This window comes from Pristiophorus japonicus, chromosome 22 (assembly GCF_044704955.1).
Source record: "Pristiophorus japonicus isolate sPriJap1 chromosome 22, sPriJap1.hap1, whole genome shotgun sequence".
NCBI lineage: Eukaryota > Metazoa > Chordata > Chondrichthyes > Pristiophoridae > Pristiophorus > Pristiophorus japonicus.
Window position 1 is genome coordinate 25,565,877 of NC_091998.1, and position 18,725 is coordinate 25,584,601.

At 41.9% G+C, this 18,725-nt stretch overlaps 1 protein-coding gene across 7 annotated transcripts in view; it reads right to left on the bottom strand.

Annotated features, from left to right (window-relative positions):
* LOC139234909 (A disintegrin and metalloproteinase with thrombospondin motifs 14) overlaps positions 1 to 18,725 on the bottom strand; it is a 244,455-nt gene that overhangs the window by 190,506 nt on the left and 35,224 nt on the right. Inside the window, exon 2 of one of the 7 annotated variants that reach the window (XM_070865782.1) lies at positions 8,956 to 9,084. The exons of the other annotated variants lie outside the window; for them this stretch is intronic. Within the exon in view, the coding sequence (XP_070721883.1) occupies positions 8,956 to 9,040 (85 nt within the window). The 5' untranslated portion in view covers positions 9,041 to 9,084. The remainder of the gene's footprint in view (positions 1 to 8,955; positions 9,085 to 18,725) is intronic. 7 annotated transcript variants of the gene reach the window in all.

Consider the following 18,725-nt stretch of genomic DNA (forward strand, 5'->3'; position numbering starts at 1 on the left):
AGTCAACGTGGGTCCCTTACAGGCAGAGACAGGAGAAATTATAATGGGGAATAAGGAAATGGCAGAGACATTAAACAAATACTTTGTATCTGTTTTCATATTAGAAGACACAAAAAACATTCCGGACAAAGTAAGGAATCAAGGGTCCAGTGAGAATGAGGAACTTAAACAAATTAGTATTAGTAAAGAAATTGTACTGGAGTAATTAATGGGACTAAAAACCAACAAATTCCCTGGACCTGATGGCCTACAACCTAGGGTTTTAAAAGAGGTGGCTACAAAGATAGTGTATGCATTGGTTTTGATCTTCCAGAATGTACCAGATTCTAGAACAGTCCCCAAATGCAACCCTGCTATTCAAGAAAGGAGAGAGAAAACAGTTAGCCTGACATCAATAGTAGGGAAAATACTAGAATCTATTATTACGAATGTAGTAACAGGGCACTTAGAAAATCATAATATGACTGGGCAGGGTCACATGAATTTCTGAAAGTGAAATCGTGTTTTGACAAATTGGTTCGATTTTTTGAGGTTGTAACTAGTAAAGTAGATAAGGAGGACCAGTGGATGTAGTGTATTTGGATTTTCAAAAAACATTTGATAATCTGACACACAAGAGGTTATTACACAAAATTAGGGCTCATGGGATTGGGGGCAATATATTACCATGGACTGAGGATTGGGTAATGGACAGAAAACAAAGAGTAGGAACACACGGGTGATTTTTAGGTTGGCAAGCTCCAACTAGTGGGGTACCGCATGGATCAGTGCTTTGGCCTCAGCTATTTACAATCTATATTAATGACTTAGATGAGGGGACAGATTGTAATGTATCAAAGTTCCCTGACGATACAAAGCTAGATGGAAAAGTAAGTTGTTACGAGGATGCAAAAAGGCTGCAAAGGGATATAGACAGGTTAAGTACGTGGGCAACGATATGGCAAATGAAATATAGGGCCAAAGTTTCGAGCAGCGCCTAGAACGGCGCAGTCCCGACCTGGACGCCCATTTTTCGCGCCACAAAGTGCGCCTAAAAAAAACCTCCGTATTCTCCACCTCCCTGCAGGTCCTCTGGCCCTCGGCGCAGCGCAGCACGAGCTGTGGGGGGGCGGAGCCAGGTCCCTGCGCTGAAAACAGTGCCGGGACCTCTGCACATGCGCGCTGCAGTAGCTCCAGGCGCCCGAAACTGTGTGGGAGGGGCCCGAAGCACGCAGCCTCTAGCCCTGGCCGAATGGCCTCACTGGGGCTGCGTGAATAAGGCTCCTCCCACTGCCAGCTCCTGCTTCCTCCCGACCCGACTCGACTCCTGCTTCCCCCCGCCCCGGACCAGACCCGACACCCGCTCCCCCACCGCCTCTGGACCCGACCGGACCCGACTCCCGCTGCCCCCCCGGACCCGACCCAACTCCCGCTCCCCCCCTCCCCCGACTGGACCCCCCCCCGACTCCCACTCCCCACCCCCCCGACTGGACCCGACCCGACTCCCGCTCCCCGCCCCCCGAATGGACCCGACCCGACTCCCGCGCACCCCCGCACCCCGACTGGACCCGACCCGACTCCCGCTCCCCGCCCCCGGACTGGATCCGACCTGACCTCCCTCTCCCCGACCTGACCTCCCCCTCCCTCCCCCCGACCCGAACCGAACCTCCCTCCCCCCGACCCGAACCGAACCTCCCTCCCCCCGACCCGACCCAACGCCACCTACCTGTAAATCTGGTGCTGGGGACGGGCCCTGCCCAAAGTCTCGGGCCCGGCCCGTTCAGCCTTCGGTCCCGACAGCAAACCGCTGCCTGAAAGGCCTGCCTGAAGCACTTTCACACAGGTAGGAACATGGTTTATTTAATCTTTTCTCTGCTTATAAATTTTTATTCAGGTTGGATTTATTTGTATAATATTTGTATAAGTATAACTAAGGATTTATTGTAGAATTTAATGACTTCCCTTCTCCCCCCCCACCCCCCCTCCCTGACGCCTAATTTGTAACCTGCGCCTGATTTTTTAATGTGTAGACAAGGTTTTTTCAAGCCTACAAAAATCTTCACTTGCTCCATTCTAAGTTAGTTTGGAGTACGTTTTCACTGTGGAAACTTTCAAATCAGGCGTCAGTGGCCGGACACGCCCCCTTTTGAAAAAAAAATTCTGTTCAAAAGTGAAACTGTTCTACCTGACTAGAACTGCAGAAAACTTAAATGTGGAGAATTCCGATTTCTAAGATACTCCATTCTCCACCAGTTGCTCCTAAAAATCAGGAGCAAATCATGTGGAAACTTGGGGCCATAGTGCCTAAAAAATGCGATGCAATTAGGTTGGAAATACATCAGTTTTAGCAAAATGATAGCACTGTTACATGGTGCTTTACCTAATACCAGGTTGAACCTCCCTTATCCAGGACTCCCTTATCTAGCGCCACCCGTCGTCCGGCACCATTCCCGGCCACTGGGTGGCACATGTGCAGAATTTCGACATGAACAATTTGAAGTCCTTCCTTGCTGCTGACTCCCGCAACCGTTGGCCTGACAACGCGATCCACTCCCCCCCCCCCTGCCCCCCACACACCCGATCTCTCTGCTGCACTCTCAGACCCAAGCCAACCAGCCCTGATATCCCCTTGCTCAGTACCTGTACCATCCAATTTAATGTGACCTCACTTCGTCTGGCAAAATCCCTTCTCCGGCCCAGGCCAGGTCCCGAGGGTGCCAGATAAACAAAGTTCACCCTGTCGTTTACCACTTACTGCCTACCAATTGTTTCCCCATTTTATTCTTGTGATCTCCAATTTTCTGTTTGTCTGGAACATTTCTCAGTCTTTATGTGACCTGCCCTGCTCTCATTCTTCCCTTACTGTCTCTATTCTGCCTGCTGCCAGCCTTACAAATTTCTCCATTGCTGTTTCCCAGTGAACAGCAGGACTCATAGACACAGCCTGAGATCTTGGTGAGAAACAGCAATAATGGATAGTAGAACTAACATTATTGATCTGACAACCAACTTTTCTCCATGAGGTACCATTTTAAATAGTTCATTAGACTGGACTCCCAGGCCCATGACTCACATATAGAAATGTAAACCATCTCCATGACTAATTATTAAAACATGGCTTTGGGAGCACCACTCTACACGAATTATCCTCCATTTTGACATCAACTGCCAATATTTTTGCAGCAAATCATCACATGAACTACTTGAGTGAAAAATGTGAAATGTCCAGGGTTCCTCAAATTCTTAGAATAGAAGCATAGAATGATACAGCACAGGAGACGGCCAATCAGGCCATCTTGCCTGTGCTGGCTCTTTGGTAGAGCTTTCCAATTAATCCCACTCCCCTGCTCTTTCCCTGTAGCCCTGTAATTGTTTTACCTTCAAGTATTTATCCAATTCCTTTTTGAAAGTTACTACTTTCAGAATGCATTCCAAATTACAGCAACTCGTGTCATCTTGTGTCATTCTTGTGCCAATCACCTTTAATTTGTGTCCCCTGTTACGACTCTTCTGCCAATGGAAAGTTTTTCCTTATTTACTCATCAAAACTTTTCATTATTTTGAACTTTCATTATTCTATCAAATCTCCCTTACCCTTCTCTGGTCCAAGGAGAACAACCCCTGCTTCTCCAGTCTCTTCACATAACTGAAGTCTCTCATCCCTGGTACCATTCTAGTAATCTCTTCTGTCCCTTCGCAAAGGCCTTGACCTCCTTCCCAAAGTGTGCTGGCTAGAATTGAACACAATATTCCAGCTGAGACCTAACCAGTGTTTTATAAAGGTTTAGCATAATTTCCTTGCTTTCTTACTCTATTCCACTATTAATAAAGCCAAGGATCCCATATGCTTTTTTTTTTAAAAACACAATTCTTAAGTTGTCCTGCCACATTCAAAGATTTGTGTTCATATACCCCCAGCTAGGTAGGTGGGTAGGTGGAAGGAGGGACGGATTTATCTTTATAGCGCATTTCACGACCATAGACAACCCAAAGCGCTTTACCGGCAATGAAGCACTTTTTGAAGTGTAGTCACTATTGTAATGTAGGAAACAGGACAGCCAGTTTGTACACAGCAAGGTCTCACAAACAGCAATTTGATAACAACCAGATCATCTGTGTTTTAGTAATGTTGATTAAGGGATAAATATTGGCCAAGGCACCAGGGAATAGTGGAATAAAATATATCACTTCACACTTCTCTGGGTTAAACTTCATCTGCCAGGTGTCTGCCCATTTTACCAGTCTGTCTATGACCTCCTGAAGTGTTATGCTATCCTCCTCATTGTTGACTACATTTTCATTTTTCCTACATTTCTAAGTTTCAGGTCATCTGCAAACTTTGAAATTATGCTCTGTATACAAAGTCCAGGTCATCAACATGCATCAAAAATAGCAGTGGTCCTAATACCGACCCCTGGGGAACACCACTGTATGCTTCCCTCCAGTCTGAAAAACAACCGTTCACCGCTACTCTCTGCTTTCTGTCCCTTAGCCAATTTTGTATCATTGCTGCCACTGTCCCTTTAATCCCATCGGTTTCAATTTTGATAATAAATCTATTGTGGTACTTTGTCAAGCGCCTTTTGAAAGCCCATATATACACATCATCAACTGCACTACCCTCATCAACATTCTTCAATATTTCAAAGAACTCAATCAAGTTAGTCAAATAACACAACCTCAGTACTGCACTGGAGTGTCAGCCTGGATTATGTGCTCAAGTGGGACTTGTACCCACGACCTTCTGACTCATAAGAACATAATAGGAGCAGGAGTAGGCCATTTGGCCCCTCAAGCTTTATCCGCCATTTAATAAGATTATGGCTGATCTGATTATGGACTCAGCTCCATTTCCTTGCCCGCTCCCCATAACCCTTAACTCCCTTATCGCTCAAAGATCTGTCTATCTCCGCCTTAAATATATCAATGACCCAGCCTCTACAGCTCTCTGGGGCAGAGAATTCCACAGATTTACAACCCTCAGAAGAAATTTTTCCTCATCTCAGTTTTAAATGGGCGGTCCCTTATTCTGAGACTATGCCCCCTAGTTCTAGTTCCCCCTATGAGTGGAAATATCCTCACTGCATCCACCTTGTCGAGCCCCCTCATTATCTTATATGTTTCGATAAGATCACCTCTCATCCTTCTGAACTCCAGTGAATATAGGCCCAACCTATCTTCATAAGTCAACCTCCTCATCTCCGGAATCAACCTAGTGAACGTTCTCTGAACTGCCTTCAATGCAAGTATATCCTTCTTTAAATACGGAGACCAAACCTGTACACAGTACTCCAGGTGTGGCCTCACCAATACCCTGTACAGTTGTAGCAGGACTTCTCTGCATAAGACGCAGAGGCAAAATTGCTACCCACAGCGATGGGCTGACACCTTCAGGACGAATTTCCAATTATTTAATGGGGCCGGGGGGGGGGGTGGGCTCGATCATGTAACAATTTTAAATAATTGCCTACTAGGCAGTCTTCGAATAAAACAACATAACTTTAAAGCTTAACCAGACAACCACTGTTGCAGGTTTGTTGAGAATTTTGGCTAGCCCAGTGGTGAGGTTCGCAGCATGGGGCCTCACTCAATAAGAGTGTGGCTCGGAGAAACAGTCACGAAGGTCAGCATTGTCCAACACATGGTGCTCCCCATTTTCTGGATTGTAATTTTAATCACTGGAAAATTGGGAGTTCTGCAATTCTGCCATGCTCAACACTCCGATCCATGCTCATGTGCAAGGTTCCGCATCAGGAGCAGGATTTCACAAAATGTATTCTTATAGTTTGTGTGTCAGACTGCAGACCAACATAATCTTAGAATCCTGCTGGTTCTTATAATAAAAGTTTTTCCCAAATAATACAAGCTATGTATAAACTCATGACAACAATCACAACTAAAAAAATTGGACGCTCACTGTGGGTTTTAGTGTAAGAGAATTCAGCTTTTGAGACTTTGGGTTTAGCTGTTGGAGCTGAATATTTTGAATTTCAGAAAATTCAGATTCTGGCTTCAGAGAGTTTAAGCCAACTGGAAGAGAAAAAGCATCATTTGGATTCAAATTAGGTTTTGAACCACTTGCATTGCACTGAAACCAAATGTGAACTTGAAACAAATCCCTACCAGGTGTTGGTTTGGCATGAAGATAAATTCATGATCAAATCAGAACTAAAACTAAAAGAGCCGATAACCACAAACCTAGGCATTTGCATTTCTATTTGAATAAGGGTACATGAACATATTGTGCATTGTTATGGTGTGTCAAACTTGGCTCAGTCGGTAGCATTCCTGCCTCTGCGTCAGAAGGCTGTGGGTTCAATTCCCAGTCCAAAGACTTCAGCACATAACCTAAGCTGACACTTCAGTGCAGTACTGAGAAGTGTTGCACTGTCAGAGGTGCTCTTTCAGGTGGATGTAAAAGATCCCATGGTACGATTTGAAGAGTAGGGGAGTTCTCCTCGGTGTCCTGGCCAATATTTATCCCTCAACCAACATCACTAAAACAATAGTTATCTCATTGCTATTTGTGGGACCTTGCTGTGCACATTTTGGCTGCCATGTTTCCCTACATTACAACAGTGACTACACATCAAAAGTAGTTCATTCTGGGACACATTTAATTATGGCATCTTGATGAGCGGGGAAGCCATCGGACTAGTAGTAATTTGCATTGCATATTTGGCTACCAAGGTGTCAGGCAGAAACAGTTGTGCACATCAAGTCCTACACCACATTATTCCTGGTGGAGACCAATCTTCGGAGCCCCAAGATATTGCTGCTATAGATCCTCAGGGCAGCATCCTAAGCCCAGCCATCTCAGCTGCTTCAACAATAGCCAAATCAACATCATGAGGTCAGAACTGGGGCTGTTAACTGATAATTGCAGTGTTCAGCTCCATTCGTATTTACTCAGATAATGAAGCAGTCCATGCCCTTGTGCAGCAAGACCGTGACAATATCCAGGGTTGAGCTGATATGTGGCAAGTAACATTCATGCCACACAAGTGGAAGGCAATGACTGTCTCCAACAAGAGAGAGCATAACCAGCTCACTTTAACATTCAATGGTATTACCATTACCAAGTCTGCCATCAACATCCCGGGGGTCACTATTGACCAGAAACTGAACTAGATAAGCTACATAAATGCCATGGCTAACAGAGAAGTTAGCTGGGTATTCTATGGAGAGTTGCTCACCTCCTGACTCCCCAAAGCCTCTCTACCACCTACAAGGCACAAGTCAGAAGTGTGATGGAATACACTCCACTTGCCTGGATGGGTGATGTTCCAGCAACACTAAAGCAGCTAGATACTATTCAGAACCAAGCACCATTTGATCGGCACCCAATCCATTGGCTTAAACATTCATTGCCTCCACTGTCAGCATATTATGGCTTCAGGGTGTACTATCTATAGGAACTCACCAAGGCTTCTTTACCAGCACCTCCTAAACCCTTAAACCGCACCACCTAGATGGACATGGGCAGCAGGTGCATGGGAACACCATCACCTCTAAGTCACACATCAGCCTGATTTGGACATATATTGCTGCTCCTTCATCAATGCTGGGTTAAAATCCTGAAACTCCTTACCTAACATCACTGTGGGAGCACCTTCACCACATGGATGCAACAGTTCAAGAAAGCCCACCACCACCTTCTCACGGATAAATAGGGATGGGCAATAAATGCTGGCCTTGCCAGCAATACCCTCATCCCAAGAATGAATTTTTTAAAAATTGTTACATTTGGGAAGCAGAAAAGTAGTTTTTCAGAGCACAAAAGGGTTTTCTGGGTTACAGGCTAAGGACCTTAGAGCTGCAAAACTGTGATGCTACAGTGCTCCCTCTGGCAGAATGGTGCAATTACAGTGGGACAAGTTTACATAGACTGCTTCCATTATAAATATATGGCTGGAAATTTTTAATCGAAAAAGTTGACAAAAGGTTTTTATAAATAGGAAATGCATGCAGACACAGGATTTTTAAAAACATATTATAGATTATATCGATATATGCACTTAAAGTATATAATCAATACACTCAAATTTTCTTTTTAAAATCATAGAAACTTACAGCACAGATGGAGGCCTTTCGGCCCATCATGTCTGTGCTGGCTCTTTGAAAGAGCAGTCATGCTTTGTCCCACACCCCCACAAACCTGTCAGTTCCTTATCCTCAAGTACCTGCCGAATTCCCTTTTAATATTATGTATGATATCAGTTTCCACCACCTTTTCAGGTAGAGCGTTCCAAATCCCAACAACTCTGAGTGAAAACATTTCTCCTCATCTCCCCTCTATCTTTTACCAATAATTTTGAATCCATGACCTATAGTTATTGACCCACTCACCTGAGGGGATAATTTTTCTCCATCTACTCTATCAAAACCTCTCATCATCTTAAAGACCTCTATAAGCTTACCTCGTAACCATCTCTGTTCTAAGGAGAACAGTCCTAACTGTTCCAACCTCTCCTCATCCCTGGTAATATCCTGGTAAATCTCCTCTGCACCCCAAGGCCTTTACATCTTTCCTGAAGTGTGGTGCCCCGAATAATAGCTGAGGCCTAACCAGTGATGAATATCTTTTTTTTTTTAAATCCACCTACCTTTGCTGCCGAGGTTGCAGACAAAACATAATTGCTTCCTCACCCACCATGATGGGGAAACAACAAAATGGCAACCAACATCCACAAGAAAGCATTTTATCCTTTTTACACAGCCATTTATTTGGTTGTTGAACACATTCCAATCAGAACCCATAATAATCCAAATGGGGCACAATGAGTAATTGAAAAGTAATCTAAAATGCTTAATTCAGATAATAAAATTTGATTTTCTATGGCAGTTTTTCTTCATACCAATGCAAGATTATACACAATCTATTATACAGATAAAGATTTAAAAAGTGTATATATTGCATAAAAGTGACATGATGTACTCATTCACTAGATACATAGCCATATCCATATGGCCTACCTGATGCCTGCTTGGTCATTTCCAGTGGGGCAATTAGCTCCGTCCACTGCAAATGCAAGGGTTGCTGCTTCTGGCCAAGCTGCATATCTCCTGGTATTCTCTGATTTCTTCATTTCAGCAATGTACTTCCTTGGAACAAATAAATTGGGAAAAAAGCACCTTAGGGTAAAAAACGTTAACTGTTGAATTTGCGCTTTCCCAAGGGGTGCAATTAAATTTGTTCAGAATGACTATCTTTGTAACAAACCTCGGATGCTCTTCATATTTTATATAGGTGCTTACAGCAACTTTCAAATCTAATTCATTATTTTATTGCTGATACTGACAACAGTTGCGTCACATGAACACATGGTTTCTCTATACGATGGTCTTTGGGTTAAGATTCATTGCATTCACTTTGGCCACTTTGGCAGTACATTATGCAATACCCAGCTGGTTCTTTTTGCAAACAGCCAACAGCTGATAATACTGGCATTAGGAAACAGCATCAATTCAAATATTTACAATCTATTAATTTTGAAAATAACCCCAGTATCACTAGTCTCGCTTACTGAAATATATTTTCATTGTTTTCTCAATTAAAATTCAACTAACAAAGTACAAATTTATTTCTACTTTCATGGACATATTCACTGAAACCAAAATGAACCTTTTGGAAAAATAGGAACATTTCCATCTTCATATAGTTTCCAGAAGAACTAGAGAATTAAAAGGAAGCCGTTTTCTCTCCTCAAAATTCAGCGGAGGGCCACAGACACCACATCGATGGGAAAACAGCCAATGCCTTTGTTCAGAACCAGTTAAGTAGCTGGAACTGCTTATTTGAAATGTTTAAGGGCTAGAATTTCCTGTTTTATTGCTGGCGCCTGATCCTTAGCAGTATTCGGGCGGTTCAGTCTTTTTAACCGACGGAATACCGCTGGTGCGTGCTCCCGCAGTTTTTGGGTCCTCGATGTTAGCATTGGTGAAGCCTAGCATTAGCAGACTGGAGCGGACGGCGAAAATGGGAGAAAACTTGCCGATCTTCTTATCTTTAGTAAGGGAAGCAGAACTGCAGAAACGGCCGGAAAATCTTCTCTGCGCATGCGTGGTCATTCTCCCGTGATTTCATAGTCAAGGGTGACGCTGCAAATGTGCAAAGAGTAGGTCAGCTCTGGACGTCTTGAAGCTACAGAGGTGGGTTGAGGTCCCTATCCGAGGGCTGTCCAACCTGTTTTCCTTCACCTGAGCAGCAGGAAGCTGGATCCTCTTCTGAACGAGGTAGACATGTTTGATCTGATCAAAACCTGCCTCGACAGCGTGTTGGGAATGCCACCCCTCGGGATAGAGAAGACCAAGGACGAGACCAATGCCAACATGAAGGAGAGAAAGGTAATGATCGAGGTTGTTTCGGTGCTCATAGCGGAGTGGGCTCAATACTGGCCTTTGACCTATGATACCCGAGTTTAAAGAGAGCCTTACTCTGTATGTAACCCGTGCTGCACCTGCCTTGGGAGTGTTTGATGGGACAGTGTAGCGGGAGCTTTACTCTGCATCTAAAATCATAACAGTCCAGCGACACTTGCTCGATGGAATCTCTTCTACCTTCATATCTGAATGGAGTGAACACACTGAATGAAGTTTGTATCTCAGCTGGCAATACTTAATCGTGCACAATGCTGGGCCCAAGTAAGGTAGGTACTTTAAAAATTGGCAGTTGTGCTCTGAGCAATAACGGACCTTAAAAAATACTTTTTGGTTGAAATTAGCGTTGGGGGGTGGAATTTTGGCCGATTTCTGGGCGGCAAATGTGGGCGGGCGATTTACAGCAACACCAGCGGTAATCGAAGACCGAAATTAGCGCCCTCGATAATCAGATGAAACAGGCGGTACAGGGCAGTAATTTACATTTTTGATCAAAACAGGCGGTAACTGGGTGTCAGTGGAACAATGGATTCTAATTTCTCCAAATGCTGATTCAATTTCAACCATGCAGTCAAAGAAAGGCCATTAGATGGTTGGGAAAGTGTTGGAGTCCATTATTAAAGAAGCAGGAGCAGGACGTTTGGATAAGCAAAATTCGGTCAGGCAGAGTCAACATGGATTTATGAAGGGGAACTCAAGTTTGACAAATTTGCTGGAGATCTTCGAGGATGTAACGAACAGGGTGGATAAAGGGGAACCAGTGGATGTGGAGTACTTGGACTTCCAGAAAGCATTTGACAAGGTGCCACATAAGAGGTTACTGCACAAGATAAAAGTTCACGGGGTTGGGAGTAATATATTAGCATGGATAGAAGATTGGCTAACTAACAGAAAATAGAGAGTCGGGATAAATGGTTCATTCTCTGGTTGGCAACCAGTAACTAGTGGGGTGCCGCAGGGATCAGTGCTGGGACTCCAACTATTTACAATCTACATTAATGACTTGGAAGAAGGGACCGAGTGTAACGTAGCCAAGTTTGCTGACTATACAAAGATGGGAGGGAAAGCAAAGTGTGAGGACACAAAAAATCTGCAAAAGGACATAGACAGGCTAAGTGAGTGGACAAAAATTTGGCAGATGGAGTATAATGTTGGAAAGTGTGAGGTCATGCACTTTGGCAGAAAAAAAATCAAAGAGCAAGTTATTATTTAAATGGAGAAAGATTGCAAAGTGCCGCAGTACAGCGAGACCTGGGGGTACTTGTGCATGAAACACAAAAGGATAGTATGCAGGTACAGCAAGTGATCAGGAAGGCCAATGGTATCTTGGCCTTTATTGCAAAGGGGACGGAGTATAAAAGCTGAGAAGTCTTGCTACAGTTATATAAGGTATTGGTGAGGCCACACCTGGAATACTGCGTGCGGTTTTGGTTTCCATATTTAACGAAAGGATATACTTACTTTGGAGGCAGTTCAGAGAAGGTTCATTGGGTTGATTCCGGGGATGAGGAGGTTGACTTATGAGGAAAGGTTGAGTAGGTTGGGCCTCTACTCATTGGAATTTAGAAGAATGAGAGGTGATCTTATCGAAACGTATAGGATTATGAGGGAGCTTGACAAGGTGGATACAGAGAGAATGTTTCCACTGATGTGGGAGACTAGAACTAGAGGGCATGATCTTCGAATAAGGGGCACCCATTTAAAACAGAGATGGGGAGGAATTTCTTCTGAGGGTTGTAAATCTGTGGAATTCGCTGCCTCAGAGCGCTATGGAATTGGGACATGAATAAATTTAAGACAGAAATAGACAGTTTCTTAAACGATAAGAGGATAAGGGGTTATGGGGAGCGGGCGGGGAAGTGGAGCTGAGTCCATGATCAGATCATCCATGATCTTATTGAATGGTGGAGCAGGCTCAAGGGACTGTATGGCCCACTCCTGTTCCTATTTCTTAAGATCTTATGTAACACATTTCAGTCATCATCTACATAAGCATTAAAAGTAGTTAACATTGTCTGACCATGGAGAAGATATTTTTTGATCAAAAGGGTCCTGCTTTTACATTAAAGAAAGGACACCTTCCGGAGGGTAATTTGACTGATCCTGTTGCTCGAAGTGAACATGGATGAGGGATGGGATTACAACACAGACTTCCTGTCAGTGCAGCCTTCTCTCCTCCTCAGAAATGCAAGTGTGGTGAATTTGCCCATGCTTTTTAGTTCTGGGTTTGGTTCTGCTGCTACATGTGAAAGGGCTGAGAGGGGGTTATGTTCTACATAACGACCATCAGAAACTATTATTCAGAAATTGTAACGGACAAGAATTTCAGACGGTTTCTTTTAGTTTCAGCCTAGATACTGTGGGCTTAAGGTGTAGTACTTTCTACCTTGTGGAAGGGGAATGAGACATGGTGAACATCCAGTGATCAATATGCTAGAGGTTAATTGTTTAACGTTAGCCTATAAACTGCACATTAAGTGCAGTGCAAATTTTGGAATGAGAACTTGCATTTATAAGCACTTTTAATGTAGAAAAACACCCCAGGCACTTCACAAACATAAATCAGGCAAAAATCAACCTCAAGCCAAAGAGGGAGATATTAGGTTGGGGTGATGAAACACTTAGTCAAATAATGGGATTTAAGGAGGGTCTTCAAGAAGGAGAGAGAGGTGAAGAGGCAGAGAGGTTCAGGAAGGGATTTCCTGAGCACAGGGCCTACATTCATTTTATAATTTTACTGAGTAATAAAAAGACCTCCATTTTTTTAAAACGTAAAGCTGGATTTTCAGTACTCAATGAGTTAATAATTGTTGTGCCCGACTGGTTTTAACAGAAGAATAGGAGTCCAAACAGCTATATTTATAACAAAGGAAAATGCTTCCCTAGCAGGGATAATAAATGAATAGCCCAAGATATAGAGATGGCGGGGGGGGGATATTTTTATTTTGTTTTATTTTTGGAGAAGGATGAATTCTGCAGACAGAAGGTATTTCTGTGGTAAATTGCACAGTTGCAGAATTCCAAAAAGAGCTGAACTTAACTTTTAAACAGTGATATGAAGAGAAAATCAACATGGTCAGAACTTGACCAACTTCATCATTTTTAAAGAAACAGTATGGTGGAAATTCTCATAGCTCTAGGCTGCTAATATGGACTATTTTGCTGCTTTCCTTCCCCTCCCTTCCCCCTCCCTCCCCAGCAGTCAGAACTCAGGAGCACTCAAATCAATGCAGCATGAGACATATGGACAGCTCACCAAAGGACAGAGCAGGGATAAGACGATACGGTCGTATTCAAATCTCAAGTATAACAGCGTTAGAGTGAGTAAATGTTATAAATAGAAATACAGTAATGTGCTAGTGACCTGTTTGGAATGGTCACTGTTGACCTGGAAAAACCTGATGATGCCTCAATCAGGAAAAGATGTTATGTCATCATGATAGCTCAGCATGTGGATTATACAAAGAGTCTTTAGATTTTTTTTTTAAACTTACAAATAACAAGTAGCAGAGGGAGAAAACAATTAAGTAAAAGTGGCAAGAACAAAAATAACATAAGTTCACGTGTTTAATAAAAATCAGCAAATTTGTGACAAACATTTGCTAACAAAATATAGCAAGAATAATGACACATTTAGAACATGTATCGAACCACAGGTATAATTAATGTAATATACACAAGACAATTAATATCTGAACAACAATTTCAAAACAAAGTCTGGTTTACTGTCCAGGATTAAAATGTATATAAAACTGTTAATCATTCACTGATTCATATGCTGTAGCCGCCCTTTGGTTTTCCAGAATAAATTTTTTTTTTTTAAACTTTGTTTACATAAGTGCAAGTTAATCTTGGCAACAAACCGAAAACATAATCCACTGCTGGCAGCAGGTAGTGCTACTTTTGATGCCAGTGATACTCTTTGCATTATCCTCATATTCTTAGTACTGGTGGTAGAGAGCAACTGGTGGGCCTGAGGGAAGGGACAAGATACCAGCCGATCATTCATTTTTTAAATCTTTTGGGTTACTTACAACAGAGACAATGAGATATGAGCTGCCTTCATTTCTACTGCTAACCAAAAACCTTTTCTCCCTGCATCCCTCCAAACATCACAACACCCTGGACTCCTATCCATAGCTTGAAACAGTTTGCATGTTTAGTTCTTACTCCCTAGGTAGAACTATAACTTATGACTTTCAGAAAATATTTATTGATGTGCAGAAAATCAGTTTGCTGGAAACTAACATGCATATTCAACCAACAGAGAGAAAAAAAATAAGAAGTGTATTTGTTGTTCATGAAACAATCTGGTACCAATCGTTAGAGAAACCATAGCCTTTTTTTTTTAAAAGTTAATTCGTCGCTTCCCGTCATGAGAAACCACATGCTGTGTATAATTTATTCAAAATCTCAGGTCTACACATGCTTCCTGTCAATTTTTCCATCATAAATTCCTATGTCCAAATTTATAATAGAAATGACCTGTGTAAATTTGTCATACTGCAATTATACCCTACTGCGAATGGAGGTGCAGCACCATCACTGGCAGAAGGGTGTCATTACAGTGTGATAAGTTTACATAGGCAGTTTACATTGTAAATGTGGACATAAGAATTTATCATGCAAGTATGAAAGTAAAGACAAAGGTATGACTTTAAAATAGGAATTGAATTGATCTGCACCCTACTCTAATTATTCCCCCTGTGTCTCATCTCACTTTTGCTGAAGACTGTACTTGGTCTTGACTGCCCATGTGTAAAGTCATGAGAGATTGACTAGTTCTAATAATTGCACCCCTGAGACACAATGCAAAGCATGGCAAATCTTAGCAGCAATAATTAAGGAGAATTTACAAAGAAAAAACTCAAATACAAACAAAACCAAAACGGAAGATGCATTACATTTTGTAAATATAGTTCGGAGATTGCTACGGGCTTTCATCTAATCTCTGTATTAGGATGTCTGCAACCCACTCAAGTTTTGCCTTTATGGCTTGGATGCAATTACATTGACAACTTGCAATTGTAATAACTTGTATTTTCAACACTCTTGTAAATAAATATGGTTAGCTAAGGCAGTTAATAGATGTAGTAAAGCAAATATGGTCAGGAATGTATTTTGATTTAAAATTTCACCAATCTTACTCCTCTAATAGCTCAGCTGGTTCACAGTGAGAAGCTGAAGAATACAGACCAGGATGGCCCCAAGTTTGATCCCCATTCTGATCAGAGTTGGGACAACGGTAGAAGCATTACAATTGGTGTCAGTACCCAATAGTGGGAGGTTGGGGAATGAACGGGTTGGGGAAGTACACATGATCATATGTTAGGCAAGAACAGTATGCCCCGCAATTAAAATTCCTACTGAGTCTGTCTAAACTCACAAAGAATGGCCATCTGGGAGATATAGTAGGAGTAAGAGGATAAAGAGTTGACGGCTTTAGAAGAAAACAGGAAGGGTGAAAATTGAATATAGAGGCTCATTGGGCTAGAAATTGACCAGCCTTGCACCCGTTTTTTCGGCAATATTTAGCCTTTTTTGACAGTAAAAGGTACTCACTTAAATTGGCCAAAGTTGTACGCCGGTGGTTTTGAAATACCGCTGAAAAGCAGACCACCGTCATGCAACACCAAAAAAAATGCAACTGCTTAAAATTAGCCATTCAGCGCACCCGTATTCTCTGCGAAAAAAAACACCAGGTAAAAAGCTACGTTGCAGTCTCAGAAACAAGCACAAAGAACCTGCAAAAAAGGTAAGTTAAAGTTTTTTTTAAAATTCTTGTGCAGCGATTAGTTAAGGGTCTTGTAAATGTTTTATGATTTTTGATTTTTTTGGATTTATGCAATTTTTGTGCGTCTGTTTTCCCCCCTCCCAGGGCCTGTCTTTTTAGCGGCAATCGGCCTCGGGCTAAAGTTGCCGAGAACCGCGGTTTCCACAGCAAATCCTCGTGCAACGCCAATTTTTACCGTCCGGCACATTTTGTTGCCAATTTTACCCCTTTAAAAAATAGCGGTATTTTTGGCGAAAAATGACAAAAAAAATTCACTATCACCAAAAGACCAATTTATAACCATTATCTCAAGACCTTTATTATGAAAAAGGCCCATAACTTTGAAAAGATTCATTCAACAATGAAGAACACAAAATAAAGCATAGAAACAATATTGTCGAAAACCCTGACAGATTAAGGAGGCATTACAAGAAAAAACTTAAACAGAAACAAAACAAGTTAAGCATCACTTGAATTACACATCTTCGGACCAAATGGAATTATTGTTATATAATTCACCACTTTTTTGGCATTATCTTGCTCTGTTCCATAATGACTCCCACATTTCCCAGCACATCCGTAAGAACCCAGTATTCTTTATTTACACCAGATGGTCCATGAGCCTGAGAACAGCTCTAGGCGATTGTTAAGAGATTGGAGGGGGGTGGAGGTTCTGGGCAATATGTTTTAGAACAAATCCTATCACAGATATAAGCATAAACTATGAATTCTAATTGTCAAATTAATATTGCTCAATTTACGCAGAATGTAGACATCCTAACTTTGGCCAGTTGGATAGCACCAAGTGCATTCATTTCCGGCCGAGGTGGCAATGCTGAACATTCTGATACATAATTCATTAAAAAATGCTGTTATGGCACAAAATCAATGCTACTTAACCCCACAAGGCAAACATGCGTAGGGAAAATAAAATGAACAGTTTCAAAAGTGCCACAATGTTCTTCATTATTCTGAGAACTTCCAGTCATCAATGAGGCTTATTCACAATAAAGGTCTAAAGATGGATTTGACATAGATTGAGGCACATTTATCATAGCTGTGTACAGCATCTGAATTACTAGCGAATTAATGACATTATTGAGGCAGAGAAAAAGCAAATGCAACATAATAAAAGCTCAAAAGAACTGAAGGCTTGATGTGTCAAAAAACTAAGCACTTCATTACCACATGCTCCATGATGAGAACATGCTTTTTTTTTTGGAGTCTCAAAAGTTTGGCATGTGCAATACAATTTAACGTTATTAAAAGCAACCTTCTCATGCAATAGTAGCTTGAAAGCATTCTTCATTGTTGTTACCTTAATGAACTTGCTGAAATCATTCACAGAAAGAAAATCCTGTATTCATATACCTTAACAGCTCCTAAAATAAATTATTAATTCTGTGCACATCTGTCCTTTCTTCTACACTTCTGTGTTCCAATGAATTAATAGAACACCCTTTATGTTTCCATAGACAAGTTGTCTTCAATCAGTTCCACTGTCCCTCTTAAGACCATGACCATTTCAAAAGGAGGACAGTGACTGAGCATAGGAAAGTATCAAATCCTCTGGCAAGGGAGAACCATATATTGGTCATACGTGCCACCCACACTGTGCGGTTGAGCAGTGGGAAGACCCTGCACCCATCATTGAGTCTTCCACAGGGTATTCTTTAGGAAACACCATTAAAGTCAAAGGTTTTGAAGACCAGGGGACAAGTTAACCTCAGATGACAGATGTTGGCAGTTCCACATTCTCATTACTGTCCCAGAGCCTCCTGGATGAGGGTATGGACTGACTTGATCAGGGCATTAATAATGTCCATGCCAATGTACAGTTTGGCAACACCCAGATACACATCGATATGGCTCACTGCATAATACAATTGGGATGGGCACAGCTGATAGAGCAAATTGCCTCTCCAGTGAACCTGCTCATCACATTCAAGGAAAGCCAGCGACGCTCCTCTACGTTGCTCCGGTAGATTACCATTCAGAGCTCTCAAGTTAACTGAATGCACTTCTTCAGGGATTTGGGGACCTGCATCCAGTTTTTTTGTAGCTGAGGGTGATACACAATACTATCTTGAGTATCCAGTATAAAGTCCTCTCATGCATGCCGTCAGTAATTCTGCAAATCTGTGAACAAAGCAAAGCAACATACATTTTAATACAAAAATCAGTCATTAACAATCTCATACACAGATACAACTATATATTCTTGGCACATATTGTTGCAGTGATGAATAGAATTATTGTGATACTGCAGACATTGCACAAACGTACTTTTATTTTTGAAGAATATTATCAATTTCTTTAGATTAACTACCTCAGATTGTTGTGAAAACAGCTGCAGTTTTATAGTGGTTTCTCTATAGAGAATTTACCAGTTGTTACAAAATTATTTTCTTGCTTCTGTCTCCAGTGCCCTCTTTCATTCCCCCATACCATTCTCTCCAATTAGAGAAGTAAAATACATTTATTTTTCTTACTTACTTATCTATCCAGCGTCTTGCTTGCTAGTCTTTCAAATCGAATTTATATGTAGAATGGCTCTTTGGAATGGTGGCGGCTCACCCTCCTAGGTGTAATA